We start from the raw sequence: 19,021 nt of genomic DNA, 5'->3' as shown, positions 1-19,021 counted from the left end.
GATGACATAATGTTTGTGAGAGTGAAGTTCACTGAGGTCATGCAACCAGAAACATTTCTTGTCATGTAGGTTAGGTTTGCCCAGCTACTTTGTTTGCCAGGCTAGACACCAAAAGGCCACGTTGGGCTTTCAATGCCAAGATTTTGACCTACATATCATGTTTTTTTCTCACTTTCAGTCGGTTCTCCCAGAAGTCCTGTGAATAAGACCACCTTGACTTTAATCAGCATTACCAGCTGTGTCATTGGCCTTGTGTGCTCCTCTCATGTCAGCTGTCCTCTCGTTGTCAAAATAACCCTGCATGTCCCCGAGCACCTGATCGCTGATGGTAAGCTCATTCTTCCACTACTGCATCCCCCTTCCCCCGAGAAGGTTTTCAGGTTGGGTGAAATATAGAGAAGCCCAGCGGTCACTGTTTCCTATCACTATAGTGTGGGGGGAAATAAACCCAAATAGGTAAGAGTTCAGAAAAGATTGGATTGCTCATATCTGAACTAGGAAAGCAGATTATAAAGAACTGAAGACATCACTTCTTTTTCTCCATACTCACTCCTTGTGTTTACAGTAAGCCCCTGTTTTTGTAGAGAAATGCAGAGCACACTGGCTACAGATAGGTACACACTAAGTTTCTCTCAGCCTTCAAGAAAGGAAAAGCTGAGTATTAGAAGTATTTAAGGATTAGCCATGCATTTTGGTTTGCTTTGCCCAGGTGAGAGCTTTCTAATTGCAGGAACTTGCTATCAGCCTAGAATTTGGAAGTAATACTTTACTTTCATCCAGGGGGACCCCCATACAATGAGAGAATAGTATAGGTTCTGAGAGTCCCTGAATCATTTAAACCCACTGCACCTAATTGACTTGTTAATGTCTGTTCTCTCGGCTGCTGTAAGGCTGGAAACAGGTGGGGACTGTTTGCAATGTGAGAGAGCCTGCTATTTCATGGCAAGGGAAGACAGGCAGCAGGTCCCCATCCCTTGGACGAGTGCCAGTGCCTGTGGCTGGGTCTGATGGAGCCATGCCACGGCCATCACAGAGCTTCTCTGTCCCTGGATCCCTTAGGAACACTCTGGCAAGATGGACTGGGTCACAGCAGTAGGGGATGACATGGCTGACAGGCCTAATGGCTCTGGCCTCACAGCAGTCCATGTGATGTCCACAACTCCATCTGCTGATTCCTTGCTCTGGTGCTAATGACAGGCTAGGACTGGGGGCAGTAATAATCTGGGACTGGGACTTACTCTGTCTTCGGTGGCTTGTGTGTGTTTATTGTATGTGCACCCACAGAACAGCTTCCTCTGTGTCGCCCTGCAGGGAGCCGCTTCATCCTGCTGGAGGGGAGCCAGCTGGATGCCAGTGACTGGCTGAACCCTGCCCAAGTGGTTCTCTTCTCTCAACAGAACTCCAGTGGGCCCTGGGCCATGGACCTCTGTGCCCGGCGGCTCTTGGACCCCTGTGAACACCAATGTGACCCCGAAACTGGTAGGCAGGAGCACCGGGCAGCGGGTAACTGTCAGAGAGATCATGCCTCTTACAGTGACCCCTTTGGAACTCAGACCATCTCTCCCAGCCCCACTGTCCCATTGTCATCTTAAACCTAGACCACGCAAGCTGCCAGCATGTGGTTGGGCCACAAGCATAAAAGGTGCACACATCTTCTGGAGGAAGCCTCGGCAGAACCCTAACTCGAGGCCCACTCCAGAAAGACCAGTCTAAAATGACCTTCACAGTCAATTGTCATCCATCCGATCTAGCTTCAATCTAGACATTTTATGATATAAAAATGAATGCATGTTTATTGTAGATATTCTATAAAATCGTATAGAAACAAATTATAGTCATCTATCTTTCTATCTCCTGGATAAATCAATTTTAAAATTTTTACATCTTCCTTTACAATCTCTCCTAAGTTTATGATTTTTAGAGGCTTCCTTGGAGCATAGTAAGTCTATTAGACTTTTCCTGTTTTTATTCACTCAATATTCCATTATAAGTTTTCCAAAATTATTAAATAATTCTCAGTACTATAATTTATTTTTAGAAGTACTAGGGATCAAACCAAGGCCCTTTCCATACTAGACAAGCACTCTACCTACATCCCCAACCTCAATAATATAACTTTCATGCCCATTTGGTATTCCATCATAGGCCTATAATATAGCTCACTTAACAGTCCTGTCTTATTTGACATTTAGAATGCTCTAAAATTTTAATTTTTGTAAATATCATTAAAATGAATATCATTACACATAAATGTGAGGCTCATGGCAAGTTATTTTTTTTTCAGATAAGACTTAGAGCAAGATAAAGATTACTGGGCAAAGAAAGGGTATAGACATGTTTAAGCCTATTGTACCATAAATGGGATCAAGCACCTCTTCCTGAAAGCCTGGATTCAGACCTAGCCTGAATGAGCTTTGCTGTGCTCCTAGAGCTCAAGCAAGCCTGAGAGCCCAGATCTGTGATTCCAGATTGCTTTGTACTCTCATTGTAGGGGTGCTTCATCTACAGTAGTCTTTACAAAGACCTGTTTCGAGTAGATTGAGTACCACAGATCAATCCTGCCTGCAGAAGGAGTATGACTCCTTAAAGCAAAGGAAAGAGATAAAATGATATTGGAGACCTCTAAGCAAAATGTTGCTGAAGTCAAGGAGCAACCCCTCAAGCTCTTCACATATCAGCCTCCACAACACACACACACACACACACACACACACACACACACACACACATGCACACACGCATACACACACTCTTTCTTCAGGCACTGAGAGGAGGTTTCTTAACCAGTGTTTTGAGTCTAAAATCTTTAGCCTTTACTTCTGTTGTAATCCATTACTACATCTCTTTAGGAAAGTATCAGGTAACTGTCACATCTAAAGTTCATGTTCTTAGGTTTTAAAGTTATTTTACGTGGGCCCATCAGAGAGATTCTAGGCCCCCATATGGAAGAGAAAGTACAGCATTTTAAACATCTGATGTCTAAGGCTGTGCTTACTTGCTGCTCCTCCCACGCTGTCAGGCAAACACCAAACCAAACAGATGGGCTGTGCACCATGCCCGAAAGCTAGTGTGCTCTGAAGAAATTAAAAAGAGATAATCTCAGAGGTGGGGCCTCTCTATGCAACTGAGCTACTCTCTGGTACCCTCATCCTCCAGCTGGTTTGGATTAAGATGATTTGGGACAATCATAGCTGTTAAACACACCTCTGAGAGAAGCATGGTCTGTAGAGAACCTTAGATGCTTCCATTTGGATTTTAAAGAACAGGAAGCAGCTACAGTTACATGTGGAAAGAAGGGATTGGTATTCTTCACTTGAAGAACTGCCTTCTTTCTTTACATCAACACTTGAATTCCTCTAGAAATTACATGACTTGCCCAAAGTCCCACAGCTACCTAAAGTGAGAGTCTATGTTTAATCTATTGTGAAATCAGAACAGAAGTGGGATTACAGAGGGTTCCTTAATTTCCCCAGACATGTCACAGCCAACATTTGTCACTCAAAAATTCTCAAGCAACTGCCACTACTGAGCATTACTGTATGAGGAAGCTGCTGGTCTATAGCAGAGCTTTCCCATCAACCCTTCAATCCCTTCCAGATGTCTCATTTCAGACACTTACTAAAAACTAAAAATAACCCTGGGAGGCCTATCCCCTGAAATGGTTCTCCAGGATCAGTGACAACTTAACCAACTTCCAACTGGAGAGCAATGTTAAAAGGAGACTAAAAATAAGGACTCAAGCCCCACACCAGAACTAAGATGCAACATCTTCATTTTCGGCAGCAGCTGAGAAACGATGCTGCAGAGACTTTTATTTTCATTAATTCTGGAATTGGAAAGCCCCCCCCCATCCCGCCCTTCTTCTTTCTGCACATGGAATGATGTGGTCATCCCACACGCTCATCAGTAAGAAACTTTATCGCCTCCCACACTCCATGCTAGAGCCTTTCTCTACAGAGCTGAGTGTGGGAATTGGCTTCAAGTCAAATCGACATTATTTTTGCAATCTTCCAGCTAGCTTACTTGGAAATGTCAAAGTGTTGGGACATGTGCTTTCCAAGCCGTGCTGAGGGATCTGCCCATATGGATTTAAAGAGCTGTGCAAGTGTACTTGTATACTATTTCACACACACACACATGCACACACACACACGAACACACAAACACAGATGCTCAGTCACTGCAAAGGAGCAGCCTCCAGTGCTTGGAGCTCTTCTCAGTCATTCTTCCTAAAACTGTCCCAAAACACCAAGTGTGGGAGACAGAAAGATCAGTTCCTAAAGATGTCCATATCCTAATGTGGAGAATCTCTGATTGTGTTATGTTGCCAGGGAAAGGAGGATGACAATTGCATGTGGAATAGAGATTGCCAAACAACTGTGTGTTAGGAAGATTATCCTGGATTATGTGGTTGCACCCCTGTAAGCCCAGTGGTTCTACAAAGTCAGAGAGGAAGGCAGAACAGGAACTCAGAGTGATGTGTTGTGAGAAGGACTCAACCAGCCACTGCAGGCTTTGCGGAGGGAGGAAAGGGAATCATCCAAGAAATACAGGCAGCCTCCAGAAGATGGAAAGGCAAGGAAACAGATATCCTCCCATCCTCCAGAAAAGACATCTTTACTTTAGTGCCCTTAAATCTCTGTCAGACTTCTGTTCTCCAGAATGTTAAGATAATAAATGATGTTGTTTTAAACCACTAAGTTTGTGTCAATATTTTACTGGTGATAGACAACGAATACACCAAGGAATTAGAGAAGACAAAGACAAAGCCTTGTAATGCTGCCTCTTTATATCCTCCCAACCCAGATCTAAAGATGTACTAGGATGCTGTGGAAGAACTGGAGCTGGACGAAACTTGCTGGTCTGTTTTCCATTCCAGCCACCCTCTACATTTGCATTCTAGCAACATGCTACCCGGGAAGGATGGAATGTATCTACAGCTCTTAGTCCAATGCCTGGAATATAATAGGCACTAGAAAATGATTTACAATCATGAAGGAGCCACAGATCTTCTAATGAATGTGGGCATGCCTGAGAAATGATAAGCATGTACCCCAATGTTCATCTGCCATTTTCAATCTTCCGCTGAGCACTATGACCCTCTTCCAGCAGATCTCAACCTATGACAAGTTGTGACCCTGGCATTTGATTGTTTGGTGACTCAGAATGCATGTGAATGAGTTGTCACCTGTTGACGACTTCAAAAAACATATTGTGGTCCATTTCCCCCACTACACTGTTGGGTCAGGGAAACCAGTGGGAAATGTCTAGAAAAATGGTTTTCAGTAAAAATAAGGATAGGTAATGTTTATAGAGAGTTCACTATATATCAAGCACTGTACTTTACTTAAGTTATGTAATAGAAGCTTCAGAAGAATGCTATGAAATAGATGGTATTTTTAATCCACTTTATAGAGGTGTGAACTAATTGGTCCAAGATCACTTGCCTAGTTGATAGCCTCCCTGGATGGTAAAGTCAGGCTGCCTCACACTGGAACTCACACTTCTGATCCTTTTTCAACCCTTCTCCCACTTCTCACCCTTCCAGAAGGAGCCGGGCAGAAGGCTTAAAATTGTTGCCCTCCTGAGTGGCCACAGAGAGCCGCAACCCTCTAATGAAGGCCTTCATTAACTGCATTGACATTCTCTCTCAGATCCCCCCAGTTTCGCCTTCCTCTTTTTCTTGTCAAGGTGCACAGACCTTATAGCACTGAGGGTGTATGGCTCGGTGCACCCCTGGACCCATCTGGAGGATGACTCTGCATTTTCTCAGGGTTATTTTTTTAGCAGTATGTTTGATTGTTTTTGTGTTTTGTTTCTGGATGGAAACACAGACAACCTGGTTTCAGTGATGTTTCTCTCCACTCCTTTCCTGGCCTTTGTTTGGCCATATGGGCAGCGTAGACTCTTCACAAAGCTGCTTAATTTCATATCCTCATCAGTTCTGACCATAGACCCTCATTGCCCTTTTTAAGGTATAGATCATTTATGAGTCTGTGAGGAGCACAGAATTCCAAGCTATCTCCATTTTTATTCTCTTTCCAAGATGTTCACTGAAATCTCTCCTGTCCCAGGTCTTTCCATAGTCCAGATCCAAACATGTTCTTCAAGTGTATAAACTGGCTGATGAGTAATGGACCACATTTCCAGACCATCTGGCCTTCTACCCCTTTGCCTCCTCTGAGCTACTGCCCCTCTCTCTAACCTTCCATGGGTTTTTGAACCCAATTTGGCAGGAGAGCTCAGCCTCCATCTTACTCCTAAACCTGGATTCCACACTCATTCCAAGCTCACTTTTGTGGCTCCATTAGAGTACTGTCCTTCAGGATGAACTTTTGTAGGGTTCCTTCTGTCTCCCCTCCAGGAGCTGTGTGGGGCTAGTCGGCTTAGGCCTCCCTCTTGCCTGATGTCTCCATTAGCAATTAGACACTGCTTGAGTCTAATGTCTTATGAAGATTTCCTTTTTTAGAAGAAGCACACCCAATTCCATTTAATAAATTCAAACTGCTACCTGAACCAGAAGGATGAGCTGGGGCTTTTGGCCTCCATCTGTGTTTGCTTTGTGAAGAGCTGGTGGTGAGCTCAGTCATATGTGAGAAGCCCTGGCTTCCAGGCCTTTCTTTAATCCTTAGATGGGATTTGTGCCTCAGCCCTTCATCTAAAGAATGGGAAATGACCAAGGGCACTGCCCATCAAACATAGGCACTGTCTACCCTACAAGGCATTCGTTATCAGGGTGCCAAGCACAGAGCAAGTATAGCATGACCATTTCTTGAGGGCTTCTCTCCAACAGTATGGTTGACTGAGCGCCTCCTGCAGGGTGCACTCGGATCCTGGCCGGGAACTTCTCTGTGGCCATGACAAGTCTCTTCATTGGATTCCTACATACACCATCTCAGAGTCAGTGCCTCATGTGTTCACTGCCATCTGTCACAGCAGATGCGGAAACTGTAACACTTCTAGCTTAGGAGGGCATCCAACACCCTTGTGGGGTCTTTAAAATTCACAGCTAACAGTCGGAGCCTGTGCTTGCACAAAACCCCTCTTAAAGTCAAGATTTAGCAGTTGGTTGCCATAGCAACTTTGCTCATCAAGTCTGAACTCCTTTTGGTGTAGATGGCCAAACTGGTTTTGAGGAAGAATATAGAAGAGGAAAGTTTGGTGGTTTCTGGAAATGAGGATCTGTTGAGAGGAAAACTTTGGATATCCTCAAACTTTAGCTTGATATGTTTGAAAATTTCTGTTTCTTTGGCGTGGGACTAAATATGTCATTATATGGAACAAAGTTTTATCTGTTATCAGCAGTGTGTCCCCAAATGGTAATGAGTGATGGAAGCCTCATAAGGAGATAATGACCATAGAGGCAATTTGAAAAGGTAAATACACTATTCAAATAGGAGGTATTGCTGTTATCAGGAAAATAAGGCTCTGTTTGAACCCCGAGTTATTACTGCATTTATTTTTATATATTTTGTAGTAATCAGATGTCAAATATGGAAGGACTCTTTTTTTGTCGATCCTTTTGTTAATCCTTAATTCTAGACAAGGTGTCCAGGAAAGACTATTCTAAGAATCAGTGATGGATTTGACAGCTTCCTGAGATTGCTTCCTGTTTTGTAACATCATATTCATGCCTAGTTGTCCACAGGACAAGCAAGAGACTTTTTTTTTCTAATAGAGAAGTACATTTGAACCTTTTACTCATTAATTGACTTAGATATCTGCATCTTGGGCTGATGGTATTATCCCTAAAGTCAGGGCAAATACTGTAATTAATTAATTATTTTTCCATTACTTAGTATGTATGCAAATCCTATTCATCTACAGGAAACTAACTCTGATGCCTTCCAGTGTAGCTTGCAGTCCGGATCCCAGGCTTTCTTTGGGTTTGACAGGGCATGAAACCAGGCTCTGAGTATTTCCCTTCTTTTGCTCTCTCCTGCACTTCCTCTTTTTTCTTTCCTTTTGTCAGATGGACAGCTTTCACTGACAAGCCTTGCCGTCACCCACCTAATTTCGAGCTGTATTTTCCCATGTTTGATTCATAGTCCCTGACCATTTCTAGATACAGCCAAGCCTCACTGAAGCCAGTGAACTTGGACTGGTTGTGGATCAGTAGATTCTACAACTGGCCATGTCATGGAAGCAAGAATTTGCCAGATAGAACACAAAGGACCAATCTCTAATACTGTCTGTGGAGTCTGCATAAATTAAGAGGTTACTTATTTTACCTTGACCTGAGCAGACATGGGGGAAGAAAATGACCGTGATGTGGTAATGAGGCCTGATGGGCAGCAGTTTATAGGTCAGTCTTGGAATGAGTACTTGAGCTAACAGCCCAACAGAAACGCTTGTCTCAGACGATCCAGTCCCTTCTCCTTAACTGGGAGGCCATTTTACTTTATTTTCATTGGGTTTTGTCTTCTGAGAGAGGAAATAGCACTAAAAAATAGCACTATTCAGTCTATGTCCTTTTGAAGTGTCTCTTCCTTGGGACTGGGTAAAAAGACTGTACGCCTATTGTCCTTATTATTTTTCTTGTTTGTTGCTAATTTTAGTTTTTACTTTTTATTTTTATTAATACATGTTTGCAGTATGTAATGATTACATTCATCTTGTGGAGTTGGTGCATGTACATAACGCATCATAATTCTTTTGTGATCTCGTTCCCCTCACTGGTTATACATTAAACAACCAGACATTGAAAGAGCACAAACAAATGCTTCAGTGTAACTAGTTTCATTAGTTTGGAGAAAGGTAGCATTACATAAGAAATTATTAAAACAAGGAAGCAACAGCAATTTTCCTCAAGATTAGTACTAAACTGAGCAATGAATTTTAATCTTTTGCTTGTGAATCAGATGAATGCTATGGAATCCTGCTTTGGAAAAATGCAAACACACAGTTTTGCATGCAATACTAGAAGTTTCATGGACTTCTTGGTGTGCCAGTGGAGGAATTAATGATAATAAATAGAAATATCCTAAACAAGTACAGAACTATAGATGATCCCTTTGTTTGTCAGCTCCAAAGTAATTAGTCCATTTTTACTAGAAAGCTAAACCCGGATTTCCTATGAAAACACGATAGGTATATGTGGCCTCCTCTAAATGTGATAGTTGCTCTGTGGGCTAGTAGCATGGCATGATGGGAAAAGAGTCTGGAGTCAGACAGACACAGGTTCAGACATTAACTCTGCCACTTACAAGCTGTCAACAAGTCCTTCCATTTTCCCAAGTCTTAATGTTCCTCATCAGCCTAATATAGCTGATTATACCTACTTTTACAGATTCATAGAAATACTTGATGGAATAACTCACATATGTGGTCTTTAAGCATTTATCAGTCACTTACTCAGTGCCTTGAAGTATAATAGGCATTGAGAAAAGGAAGATGAAAAAGTTCCTTCTCTCAAAATATTGTTGAGCTTGGTGCTTATGGAGCATGCAGAACAGGTGTTTTTGTAGGCATTCGATTTCTCCATTAGAGAAAAGTGTCATGTACTGGAAATCTAGAGGCTGGCAAATGTCTTCATTCACGAGAGGCATATATGACGTAATGAGGTGTATTGTCTCGTTCATGCTCCTATTGGAATCTGACCATTCATGTTCATTTTCTTAAACACAGATGTGTTAATTCACTCATGTTTCTCTTTCTTCCTTCCTACCCTGCTTCTAAGGGGAATGCCTCTGCTATGAAGGTTACATGAAGGATCCAGTCCACAAGCACCTTTGCATTCGGAATGAATGGGGGACAAACCAGGGGTAAGTGAGGGGATGGCAAGTTTGCCTCTTCCCATGTCACTGCTTCCTTACACAGACATGACGTGGATCAACACTGCATAGGGGAATAGAGTTAATAGGTGGTTATATTCTGAACAGTGGCTGGGTAAAAATGTCACTGTGCATTTCCATATTTATGCCATCCCAATGACGTGCATATCGTCTCTCTCTCCATTTACAAGTCAAGAGATGATGCCTCTGACTCGCAGCCCTGCTGCCTCCAGCTGAGATCTGAAAATCAAGCTGTCCCTCTCCTCCTTTTCCTACCGCCACCAGCCACGCAGATTCCACGGGCAGAACTTAGCTGATGATTTTATTGGAGACACAGGAAGCCACACAGACTCCAGTGTAGCTCTCCCAGGGCTTGATGAGCTTTACTAGACTGACAGGAGCAGAAGCTTGTTTTCAGCAGCACTGTCAGCAAGGGTGAAGGCGGAGACTCGGGAGGGGCGCTCTGCCTGGAGTAGGAGTATTTTTGCCTGATCCCCAGTCACCATCTCTGTGAACTCTTTGCTTTCCCCCAAAGCATGCAGGTCTAGGACAAAATACTTACCTCTCTATTCCTTTTTTATCTTTAGTTTTTACATTTTTGAATGCTTTTACTGTGACAAAACATACATAAAATTTACTATTTTAAAGCTTACAGTTCAGTGACATTAATTACATTCACGTTACTGAGCAGCCATCACCACTATCAGTCTTATGTTGCTTTTTAAAGACAATTTTGTGCCTTGTTTTGAATGCCCGGAGTTTGCTTTCTGCATTAGGTGGGTGGTAGAGGAGAGCAGGAGGAGAAAAGGATCAATAAATGCTAAGTAATAATAACAATCTATGAAGTAGGAAAAACTAGGAGGAAATCAAGGCAAAAGACTTCTTAGAGTGATTACTTGGACTGCAAATTAGGTATCTGTTTGCAATCTGGGGAAAATAAAGGGGGGAAAATAAACCAGGATCATGTCAGACACTGCCATGCAGAACTCACATTCCTGGGGTCGATGATCAGCCCCTTCTATATGATTCTGATGAGGCCAAACCTAGAATATGGAATGTAGTTCTGGACTCTCCAAGCAATAAATATGGTGACAAATGGGCGAGCGTTTGGCGAAGAGCAATAAAAATGATTGAAGAGCTCCAGGGAGTGATTTATGATAAGGGGATAGAAGAACTCAACTCTGAGAACTTAGCCAGCTGATGACTAGTCAAGGTATGATAAATGCCCACAGACGTTAGAAGAGGGCAAGTGTTCTGAAACAGGTTGAAGTTGAGGGATAAGGACAAGAGAGAATGAAGTTAGGGAAAGGAAATCTGAGTCAGAGGTCAGAAAGCTTGAGAAAGTCAAATGGCCATAAAATTTTTCTGTTTGCTCAGTTTCAACTGAATTTGAGATAATATCATAGAGGCAGTCCGCAAAATTTAGAGGAAGGTATTCGTAGAAAGGTAAATACATGTAAGATGGCCTGTTGTTATTTAAAGATTGGTGAGAAGGGCAGAGCAAGCACATGGCTAATCCATGTCAGATGGGATATGAGTAAAGAGTCCCATTCACTATTTAAATTCTTCATATTTGCCTAACTACCTTAACCCCTGAAATATTTGCCTTGTTACTGTGGAGCCAGCCAGCATTTTAGCTTATATGATGGCTGAGCGCATGAGTTGACCATGATTATTTATTGAGTGAAATACTCCAAAGAGTGATAGATAACCACCTCTCTATCTTTATCTCTTAGCCAGAAAACAACTACAAAATATCATTTCACTTTTTCCCTGAATGATCCCGCCTGGCTGTTGCAGTGATTGGATTTGGACGTTAATTGCTCAAGCTTCCATGTCCCTAGCCTTGTAGACAGATTGTGCCAGGATGGGCCTGAGTTCACTTTGTAAGGGCACAGGCCTTTGTCATTCCCTCTGGCTGTGTGTGGAGACAGTCCTGGGATGTAGGCGAGAGTCTCCAGGGAAATGGTGGAGCCCCCCCCCCCCCCCCCCCCCGTGTCACTTAGAACAAGACAGGCTTAAAGCACTGAGCTGCAGACTGACAAGAACATTAGCCCTAGGATAGAGACAAAGAGACCTAGTCTGTTATTTCCATCTCTAATTTCCATTATTCTATGATCATCACTGTCTAGGAGGTCTCATTTTGCACACTAATAAAATAATGGAGCAACTGTTAACAGGAAAAAACCCTCCAAAACAAAACGTGACTATCTTGAAGATAATGGGACCAAGACTGAGTTTATATGTTTACAAAACAGCACTGGACAAATGATCACATTTTTCTTCCTACAATGACAAGACAAGTGAAAGCAGAAGATGCCATGTATCTTGATTTAACTCATAGATCCGATGCCATGTTTCTTTAAATGATTCTCAGAAATTAATCGAAATTGGCTTGAATTTGAAGACTGTCACTAAAATTGAAGACTGACTGACAGATTGGCAAATAATATACATGTTGGGATATTATGAAAAAAATCAATGATAAGCTTTATTTTCCTGAAAATTTTATTTAGTATTCCAGAAAGGGAAGGGAAGGAGGCCACGTGGGTATTGATTTTTTTTTTCTCTTAGCATTCTAGTATTGTACACCTTAAGATAGCTGAACATTCTTTTGAGGTAGAACAACCAGATCCTAGGCTAGTAATAGTTAAAATACATTATTTTGTGAAGAATCGAGGTTGATGTACCAGTAGAAAAGTGGCAGTAAGCATTCTTGACTTTCAGACAAGGAAGAACATTGCTCAAGGACACTAACACAAAAAAGTTATAAACAGATGCTTCTATAAGACAGAGGAGTCACACCTGTAACTTTCTTCACTTTCTGCCTAGGTCCCTCATTTACCAGTCTTATGGGCATGTGTGTGTGTGTGTGTGTGTGTGTGTGTGTGTGTGTTGAGTCTGGTGTATATCTATATGGCGTGTATATACATACATACATGTAGATGTAGCATTTGTATGATCATGCTGTGTCTCTTGTGTATATGTGAGCCAGTTTGTAAGAATCCTCTGACCACTAAATTCCATCATTTATTCTCAGTCCCTCATGGTTTTAACAACTATTCATCCCATTACTATTCTGGTCTAGAGTATGCTAGGTTGCTATAGCTAAGAAGAGGTGGTCTCAGCTCTGAAAGAAATAGAAGCCTACACAGATAGATGGGAATACAAAAAAATAATTACCGTGAACTCTAAAGACTTACTAAAATAAAGGTGCAAACAAGGGTTTAGAAGATTACAGTTTAAGGAATAATTCATGTGAAATCAAAGAATCTGCAATAAGGCTTCACAAAGAAGTTGGATTTTGAACTGTTCTATTTGACAGATGACAAAAGTAATTCTAAGCAAAATAAACAGCATGTACAAAGATATGGAGACACAGAAGTTTAAAATAAGCAGCTCTGGGGCGAAGGATTTAGCTCAGTGGTTCTGCCGCCTGCCTCGCAATCACAAGGTCCTGAGTTCAATCCCTGGCACCAAAAAACAAAAGAAGAAGAAGAAGAAGAAGAAGAAGAAGAAGAAGAAGAGGAAGAGGAAGAGGAAGAGGAAGAAGAAGAAGGTATAATGTTTTAAAAAGACAAAATTAAACACAAAACCTACTGGAACTGACTAGATTTTTATTGATCTGGATTCTCCAAGTAAAACATATTCCTAAAACTATACTGTATATAAAAGTTTTCAAAAGCAAAGAGCAAACAATGAGAGATTTGGTGACCATATGTATATGGTATGTGAATTAAGGGGGTCACAGTCATTTCCTAATGACTCCTGTTCTGGCAAAAATACCCAGGGAGAAGAGAGGCAGGTTGAGATATTCATATTGAGCCTGGTGTGAAGCCAGTCACTCCAGCTCATCCAGGTCACAGGTGCAAGTGGGAGACTGTAAAGTCAGTGAACTCATTGTACAAGAAAGTCCGGTTCACTACAAGTAAAAATAGCTTCCAAAAGATTGAAACAAAGTCATGGATGACAGATGTCTAATGGGTCATTAAAGGAACATGGGGTGTGTGAGTTTACATCCTTGATGTTTGATGCTGGCAACCAAATCAATCATTCTTTGCCACAACAACCCCTGGGGCCCACCCACCAGCCGGGGGACCCAGGGTGGAAGGGTCTTAACCCGGCACAGTTGTTTACCATGTCTTCTGTCTTCCCTGCACAAATTCCCTGAATAACCCCCTGGCCTCCCATCCCTGCAGCTGCATAGACACAGCCAGGGACTATTAGAGTCTGTATTTGATATTCATTTACTAGGACAGAAAAGATAAATTGAAAAATTTCACAGTCCAGAAATGAAAACAATAAATGAGGTTGGAGGAGGTAAGAGAGATAGATTTACATGAAAATATTACAGGAGAAAAAAAACCTCACAAATTTATTTAGGTACTTTGTAGTTATTAAGAAAGGCTGTAATAATGTTTTTTGGTTAAATTAAAAATGTACCCAAGGGCCTCTAGATACATTTTTCAGAATACCACAATTAGATTAAATTCATGGATTTGAAGATTCTCAGTAAATAACAGTCTGATTTCTTATTCTGGCATCTCAGCTACAGAGGGCAACACCAAGGAGATTCTCCACTAGAGAAATATAAACTATCTCTAGGTTTCAGTGCTGAAGGATGGAGGTGGTGATAATTCGTGAGATGGAAAAAGACCTGCTGTGGAAAATGAACAGGTGCTTCTCCAAGGATTTAAAAGCTGTTGTCAGCAACAGCCCTGCTCTTCAGAACAACTCCTCTTTTCCTTGCCTGCTGGGCAAGTGACACACGTATGGTGACATCGTGAGATGGGCACACGAGTCCATGCCTGTATGAGCACATCCCTTACTCCTACAATGTGTGCCTCACCTTAGCATGCCTGTCCATTAACCTCTAGTGCTTCCTGTTTCTCTTCTGTTTCTACAACTTCTGCCTTCTTATCCACCCAGATGGACTGTTTGAGGATTCTACATCTGTGTAAGGGGCAAATGGATAAGTTCCCAAATAGAGAACTGTGTTTTCTCTAAAGATAACAGTGAGGACTCTGTTCGCCATGGTTGTCCTGAACTCTCTTTTTAAAACCATGTCCTTGACAAAAACTCACGTTATTTGGTCCTACCTGACTCATACCATCTGTAACATTTCCCTGGATACCACTCAGGGAGCATTGGCTGGGTTCGGAGGACAGGTCCCCTTGGCCTGGGGGTTCTAGGAGTTTAAAAATCCAAACTCCCTTTTCTTTCTTCTGGCCACCTAAAACTGAGCAAGAACCTCCTCTCAGAGACTCGAGAGGAGGAGCCCTATCTCACATGCTGCCTGATTTTAGGACAATTACTGGCAAGCCGAGGTGTAGCTCTGATTCTGGGTGAGTCTAACCTTCTTTGACCAGCCCTGAATCTCTTCAGAAGTGAATCAGATAGAGTCAGACAGTCTTGTGTGACATATGACATTTCTGACTTTTTGGTCTATTTCTAGCTCATCATGTGCCTTTTGTCTCCCCACCCCTGAGCTTGTTTCTGTGTCCCTGCTGCCCGTTCACCCTCTAATCTCTCAGACAAGATGTGCCCGCCAGGATGCGGCTGATGTGGCTGCTCCTTTATCTTTGGACGCCCTCCTCCCTGCCCTCCAGCCTGAACTCCATTGTCTGTGCCCAGCTCCTGGCATTGCCTTGCATCTGAAAATGGGAGTATCTTCCCATTAGCACTGTCTTCATTCATATTCTCTCTCTCTCTCTCTTTCTCATCATTGTCACTTATTACTAATAAGGGCTTCCTCTGTATTTCATTGGCCATTTGGCCATTTATTTCTCATTATTTTTCCCATCCCTCCTGTTTCTTTCTTGTTTTGTTTTCTATCTGCATCTCTTCCCTTTCCTCCAGGAGTCAATGAAAATGTGCTGTCTTCTCTCCCACTCATTTCAGTGGTAAAACAGCTAAAGCAGGCTCTTGGAATTAAGCCTAAGACTTGCAACTTTCTCACTGCAGAGGCCCTGCTGTAACCTGATTCCAGGGGAGATACCACCCTGGGAAAGAACAGAGACCCCTCTTGGGTGAGCAGGCAGGAACTGAGTATGTGACAGCAGACCGCCACCTACCAGCTTCTCCTCTGACAAGCTTACCAGGCCTCACCACCCACTTCCTGTTGGTAGAGAAACTCTGCCTCCTCTTCTCAGAGATTTTCTCAAGTGAAAACGTGTTTTACTTGACCCATTTTCACAAGAACTGTGTGGTCAGTCAGCTGGATACAGAGAGGCACTTAATCCTTTGCAGATAGACAAATCTAGCCTGTGCTTGCCAAAACCAGCGAGCTCTGAGACAAAGGCCATGTTTGTCCAGATGGGTGCTTTTTTTCTAATTTACACAAAAGCTCTTGATAAGCTAGTAGTGACCCTGTGGTCATTTTGGGTGATGTCCTTTGCTCCCTTCAGAAGGCAACTGTGACCTCATTGGGCATTCAGGATGATCCACCAGCCCTAGTGGTATTAGTCCATGGAGCAGCTACTGGAGTGTCATTTGGGAAGCTTATTTAAAATACTGATTTCTATTCCCAGAGATTTTAATTTCATAGATCTGGGAGAAGACCCAGAATCTGCACATTTGACATGCTTTATCAAGTGATTCTAGAGCATAGTCAGTCAGACTTAAGAATACTTCTCAAGCAAGACCTGAAGCCTCCAGAGCCCTTGATGGAAAGGAGTGCCCTCTCACTGGTACATGATCTCCTTCCAAGGAAAATAAGAATGGATTTGTAGACTAGTGGCTGAGTCCATCCCAAAAGATCCTTGCATTTTACTGATTGGGAAATGAAGGGTCAGAAACTTTCAGTAACTTGCCGAAGGTCACACCATTGGTGGTTAAGCTTGATAGTAACAAGTAGCTGTTCAAGATAAATAAATCAGTTGGGTAAATAAAGATTTATGCAAAAGCAATGCGAAGAATGCCTACTATTCTGAGTCAGTGGCCAGCTGGGGATGGAAGGAAGATATTCTGTGGCCCCCATGCTTCCCCTCATCACCAGGCTCATCTTCATCACCTGTGCCCCCTGCCCTCATTTCAGTGACAAGCGTCCACCTGCAGTGCTGCCCGCCTACCACAGGAGCCACAACACTCTACCACACTGCTGTTTCTGACGTGTCCAGTCACAGCACCAAGAGACTTATTTTAAACATTGCCGGAGGCGGGAACACTCATATTTTCTCCAACATGACCAGTAGGGTGAAAAAAAAATCAACCTCAATTTACCCTCCCATCTGCTCAAGAATGGAAGATAAATTGTTTCAATTTTATAGAAATGAATGTTTTATGTCTTGCCTATGCTTTCCAGAGAGTGTCCTGAATTTCTATATTTTACTGAATGCATGAATGTTTCCCATGAGGAATGCTCCCTGGACCTTCTCTTTCCTTGAGTTTCACTCTCAGAATACTAGGGTGGAGACTGGTGTTATTTTTCTTAGCTTTGAAAGTTTTGGCTATTTATCTTTTTTAAAAAAAATCAATAGAAAAAGAAATCCACTCATCATCTCATGCTTAGAGTAAACTTCCATTACCATTTTGGCGTGTTTCTTTCCAATTTCTTTTTCTATGCATCAAACGTTTTCCTTCCCACCATCCCCTCAGTTCTGTGTATTTTTTGTTCTCTCTCGTAATTGACACTAATGCATATACTATTTTCATAATCACAAAATGGGAGCTATAAAGCAGAAGGCTTTAAAAGCAACTTTATGGTCAATTTTTTCCCATGGGGAAAATATTTTCCAAGGGGAAGTTATTCCTAATATCTAACTTAAAACCCTCAACTAGCTGGTCCTAGTGGAAAGAAATAAGCATTTTAAAATCTAGTATTTAGGCAAAATTCCCTTACTACACACATCTCTGTAAGTTGGTGTATGTAATAAAAGGCTAGTTGAACACCAACCTGTGACCTACACATTCAACACAATAGTTACTGCAGCACAACCTCAATGTCACTGAGGCCCGAGTAAGACTCCATATGATGCTAATTAATTGAAACCATTCATTAAGCATGTAATGCTGGACACTGAGCTAGGTGATTTTTTAAAAATCACCATCAATCTTGATTTTAAAAATTCTCAAACCTAAATACTTTTTTTTTTGGTACCGGGAATTGAACTCAGGTCCTTGCGCTTGCGCAGCAGGCGGCGAAACCACTGAGCTGAATCCCCGGCCCTACCTAAATACTTTTAAAGAGAAGAGCAGTGATATAGGTACATCACCTATAATTCCTGTGAAAACAATTTTGGTAAAAGCAATCTTAAGTTATATTTTTTCTAGAGAAGTACCTTGAAGTCTTGTTCAGACACTCATACTGTAATTATTTTCCCTAACTTTTAAGTGTTATACAATTTCAAACATTAGAAAGCAAACATTTTGTCACAGCGCATCTTGCTTTTTTCTTTCTCTTTCTTTTGTACAAAAGGAACACATATGATTGGTAAAAAAAATCTAGAAAAGAAATAAAGTAAAAAAAATTCCAAGCCACCTGAAATTCCAGTCTCAAGAATGAACTCATAGTGACTTTATGTTTTATTTGTTTAGGTTGAGTGTTGTTTTAACAAAAATAGATTTATTTTGTTTTATCTCTTGCTTTGATCATATATATATGTACACAGATATTTATTTTATATATGCAAATATTTATATACATATACACTGTACATATACACACATGCATATTCTTATGTGTGTGTGTGTGTAGTGATAAAATATATATCCTTAAGGCTCAGTGGCAAGTTGGCCAGTGTCACAGTGCTGGACAGCACTCTGATCCCACATCTAGGCTCTTTTCATTAAATATAATGGAATTCAACATTGGAATCACTTTTTCCTTCCCTTGTGGTCTCTTTCGCACCTAGATTATTGACCTTTCCACAGGGCTCTCTGCACTGAGAGGAGATTTGGCTGGAGGAGATAAAGCCAGCAGCGGGCTTGCCAGTCAGGGTTGGCCTTTGGATTTAAGACCCCCGGATGTCAGGGGTTCTATGGACTGCTTTTGTTCAGAACTGTGAAAACAGGCCGCAGGAACAGCTGCTCAAAGCCGGAGGGTACATTAAGCCCATTTAGCCCTGGAGGAGGAGCTCTCCGGGGGCTGCCCCCACCCATCCTGCTGTGCAGAGGGGAGTGTCTTTCTTATAATCAACTGAGAAGGCTGACTTTAAATGGAGTGAGTGTTCACCACTGTGGGATGATCACAGATGGGAACTGGAAAAAGCCTGCCTGGAGTTGAATCGACTATTATAGTGAGCCACAGT

At 42.0% G+C, this 19,021-nt stretch overlaps 1 protein-coding gene across 5 annotated transcripts in view; it reads left to right on the top strand.

Moving 5' to 3' along the window:
* Positions 1–19,021, top strand: part of Astn1 (astrotactin 1) — a 372,600-nt gene that overhangs the window by 135,731 nt on the left and 217,848 nt on the right. For 4 of the 5 annotated variants that reach the window (XM_087194137.1, XM_087194136.1, XM_004853389.3 and 1 more), the window contains exons 6-8: positions 179–328; positions 1,312–1,479; positions 9,680–9,764. In XM_087194137.1, coding sequence (XP_087050263.1) covers positions 179–328; positions 1,312–1,479; positions 9,680–9,764 — 403 coding nt within the window. Of the gene's footprint in view, positions 1–178; positions 329–1,311; positions 1,504–9,679; positions 9,765–19,021 lie in introns of all 5 variants that reach the window. The other variant, XM_004853388.3, reaches the window with a different exon arrangement.

This window comes from Heterocephalus glaber, unplaced genomic scaffold (assembly GCF_053883595.1).
Source record: "Heterocephalus glaber isolate CG9 unplaced genomic scaffold, H.glaber_assembly_v1.0 deba00001600, whole genome shotgun sequence".
Lineage (NCBI taxonomy): Eukaryota > Metazoa > Chordata > Mammalia > Rodentia > Bathyergidae > Heterocephalus > Heterocephalus glaber.
This window is presented reverse-complemented; position numbering and strand designations above follow the sequence as displayed.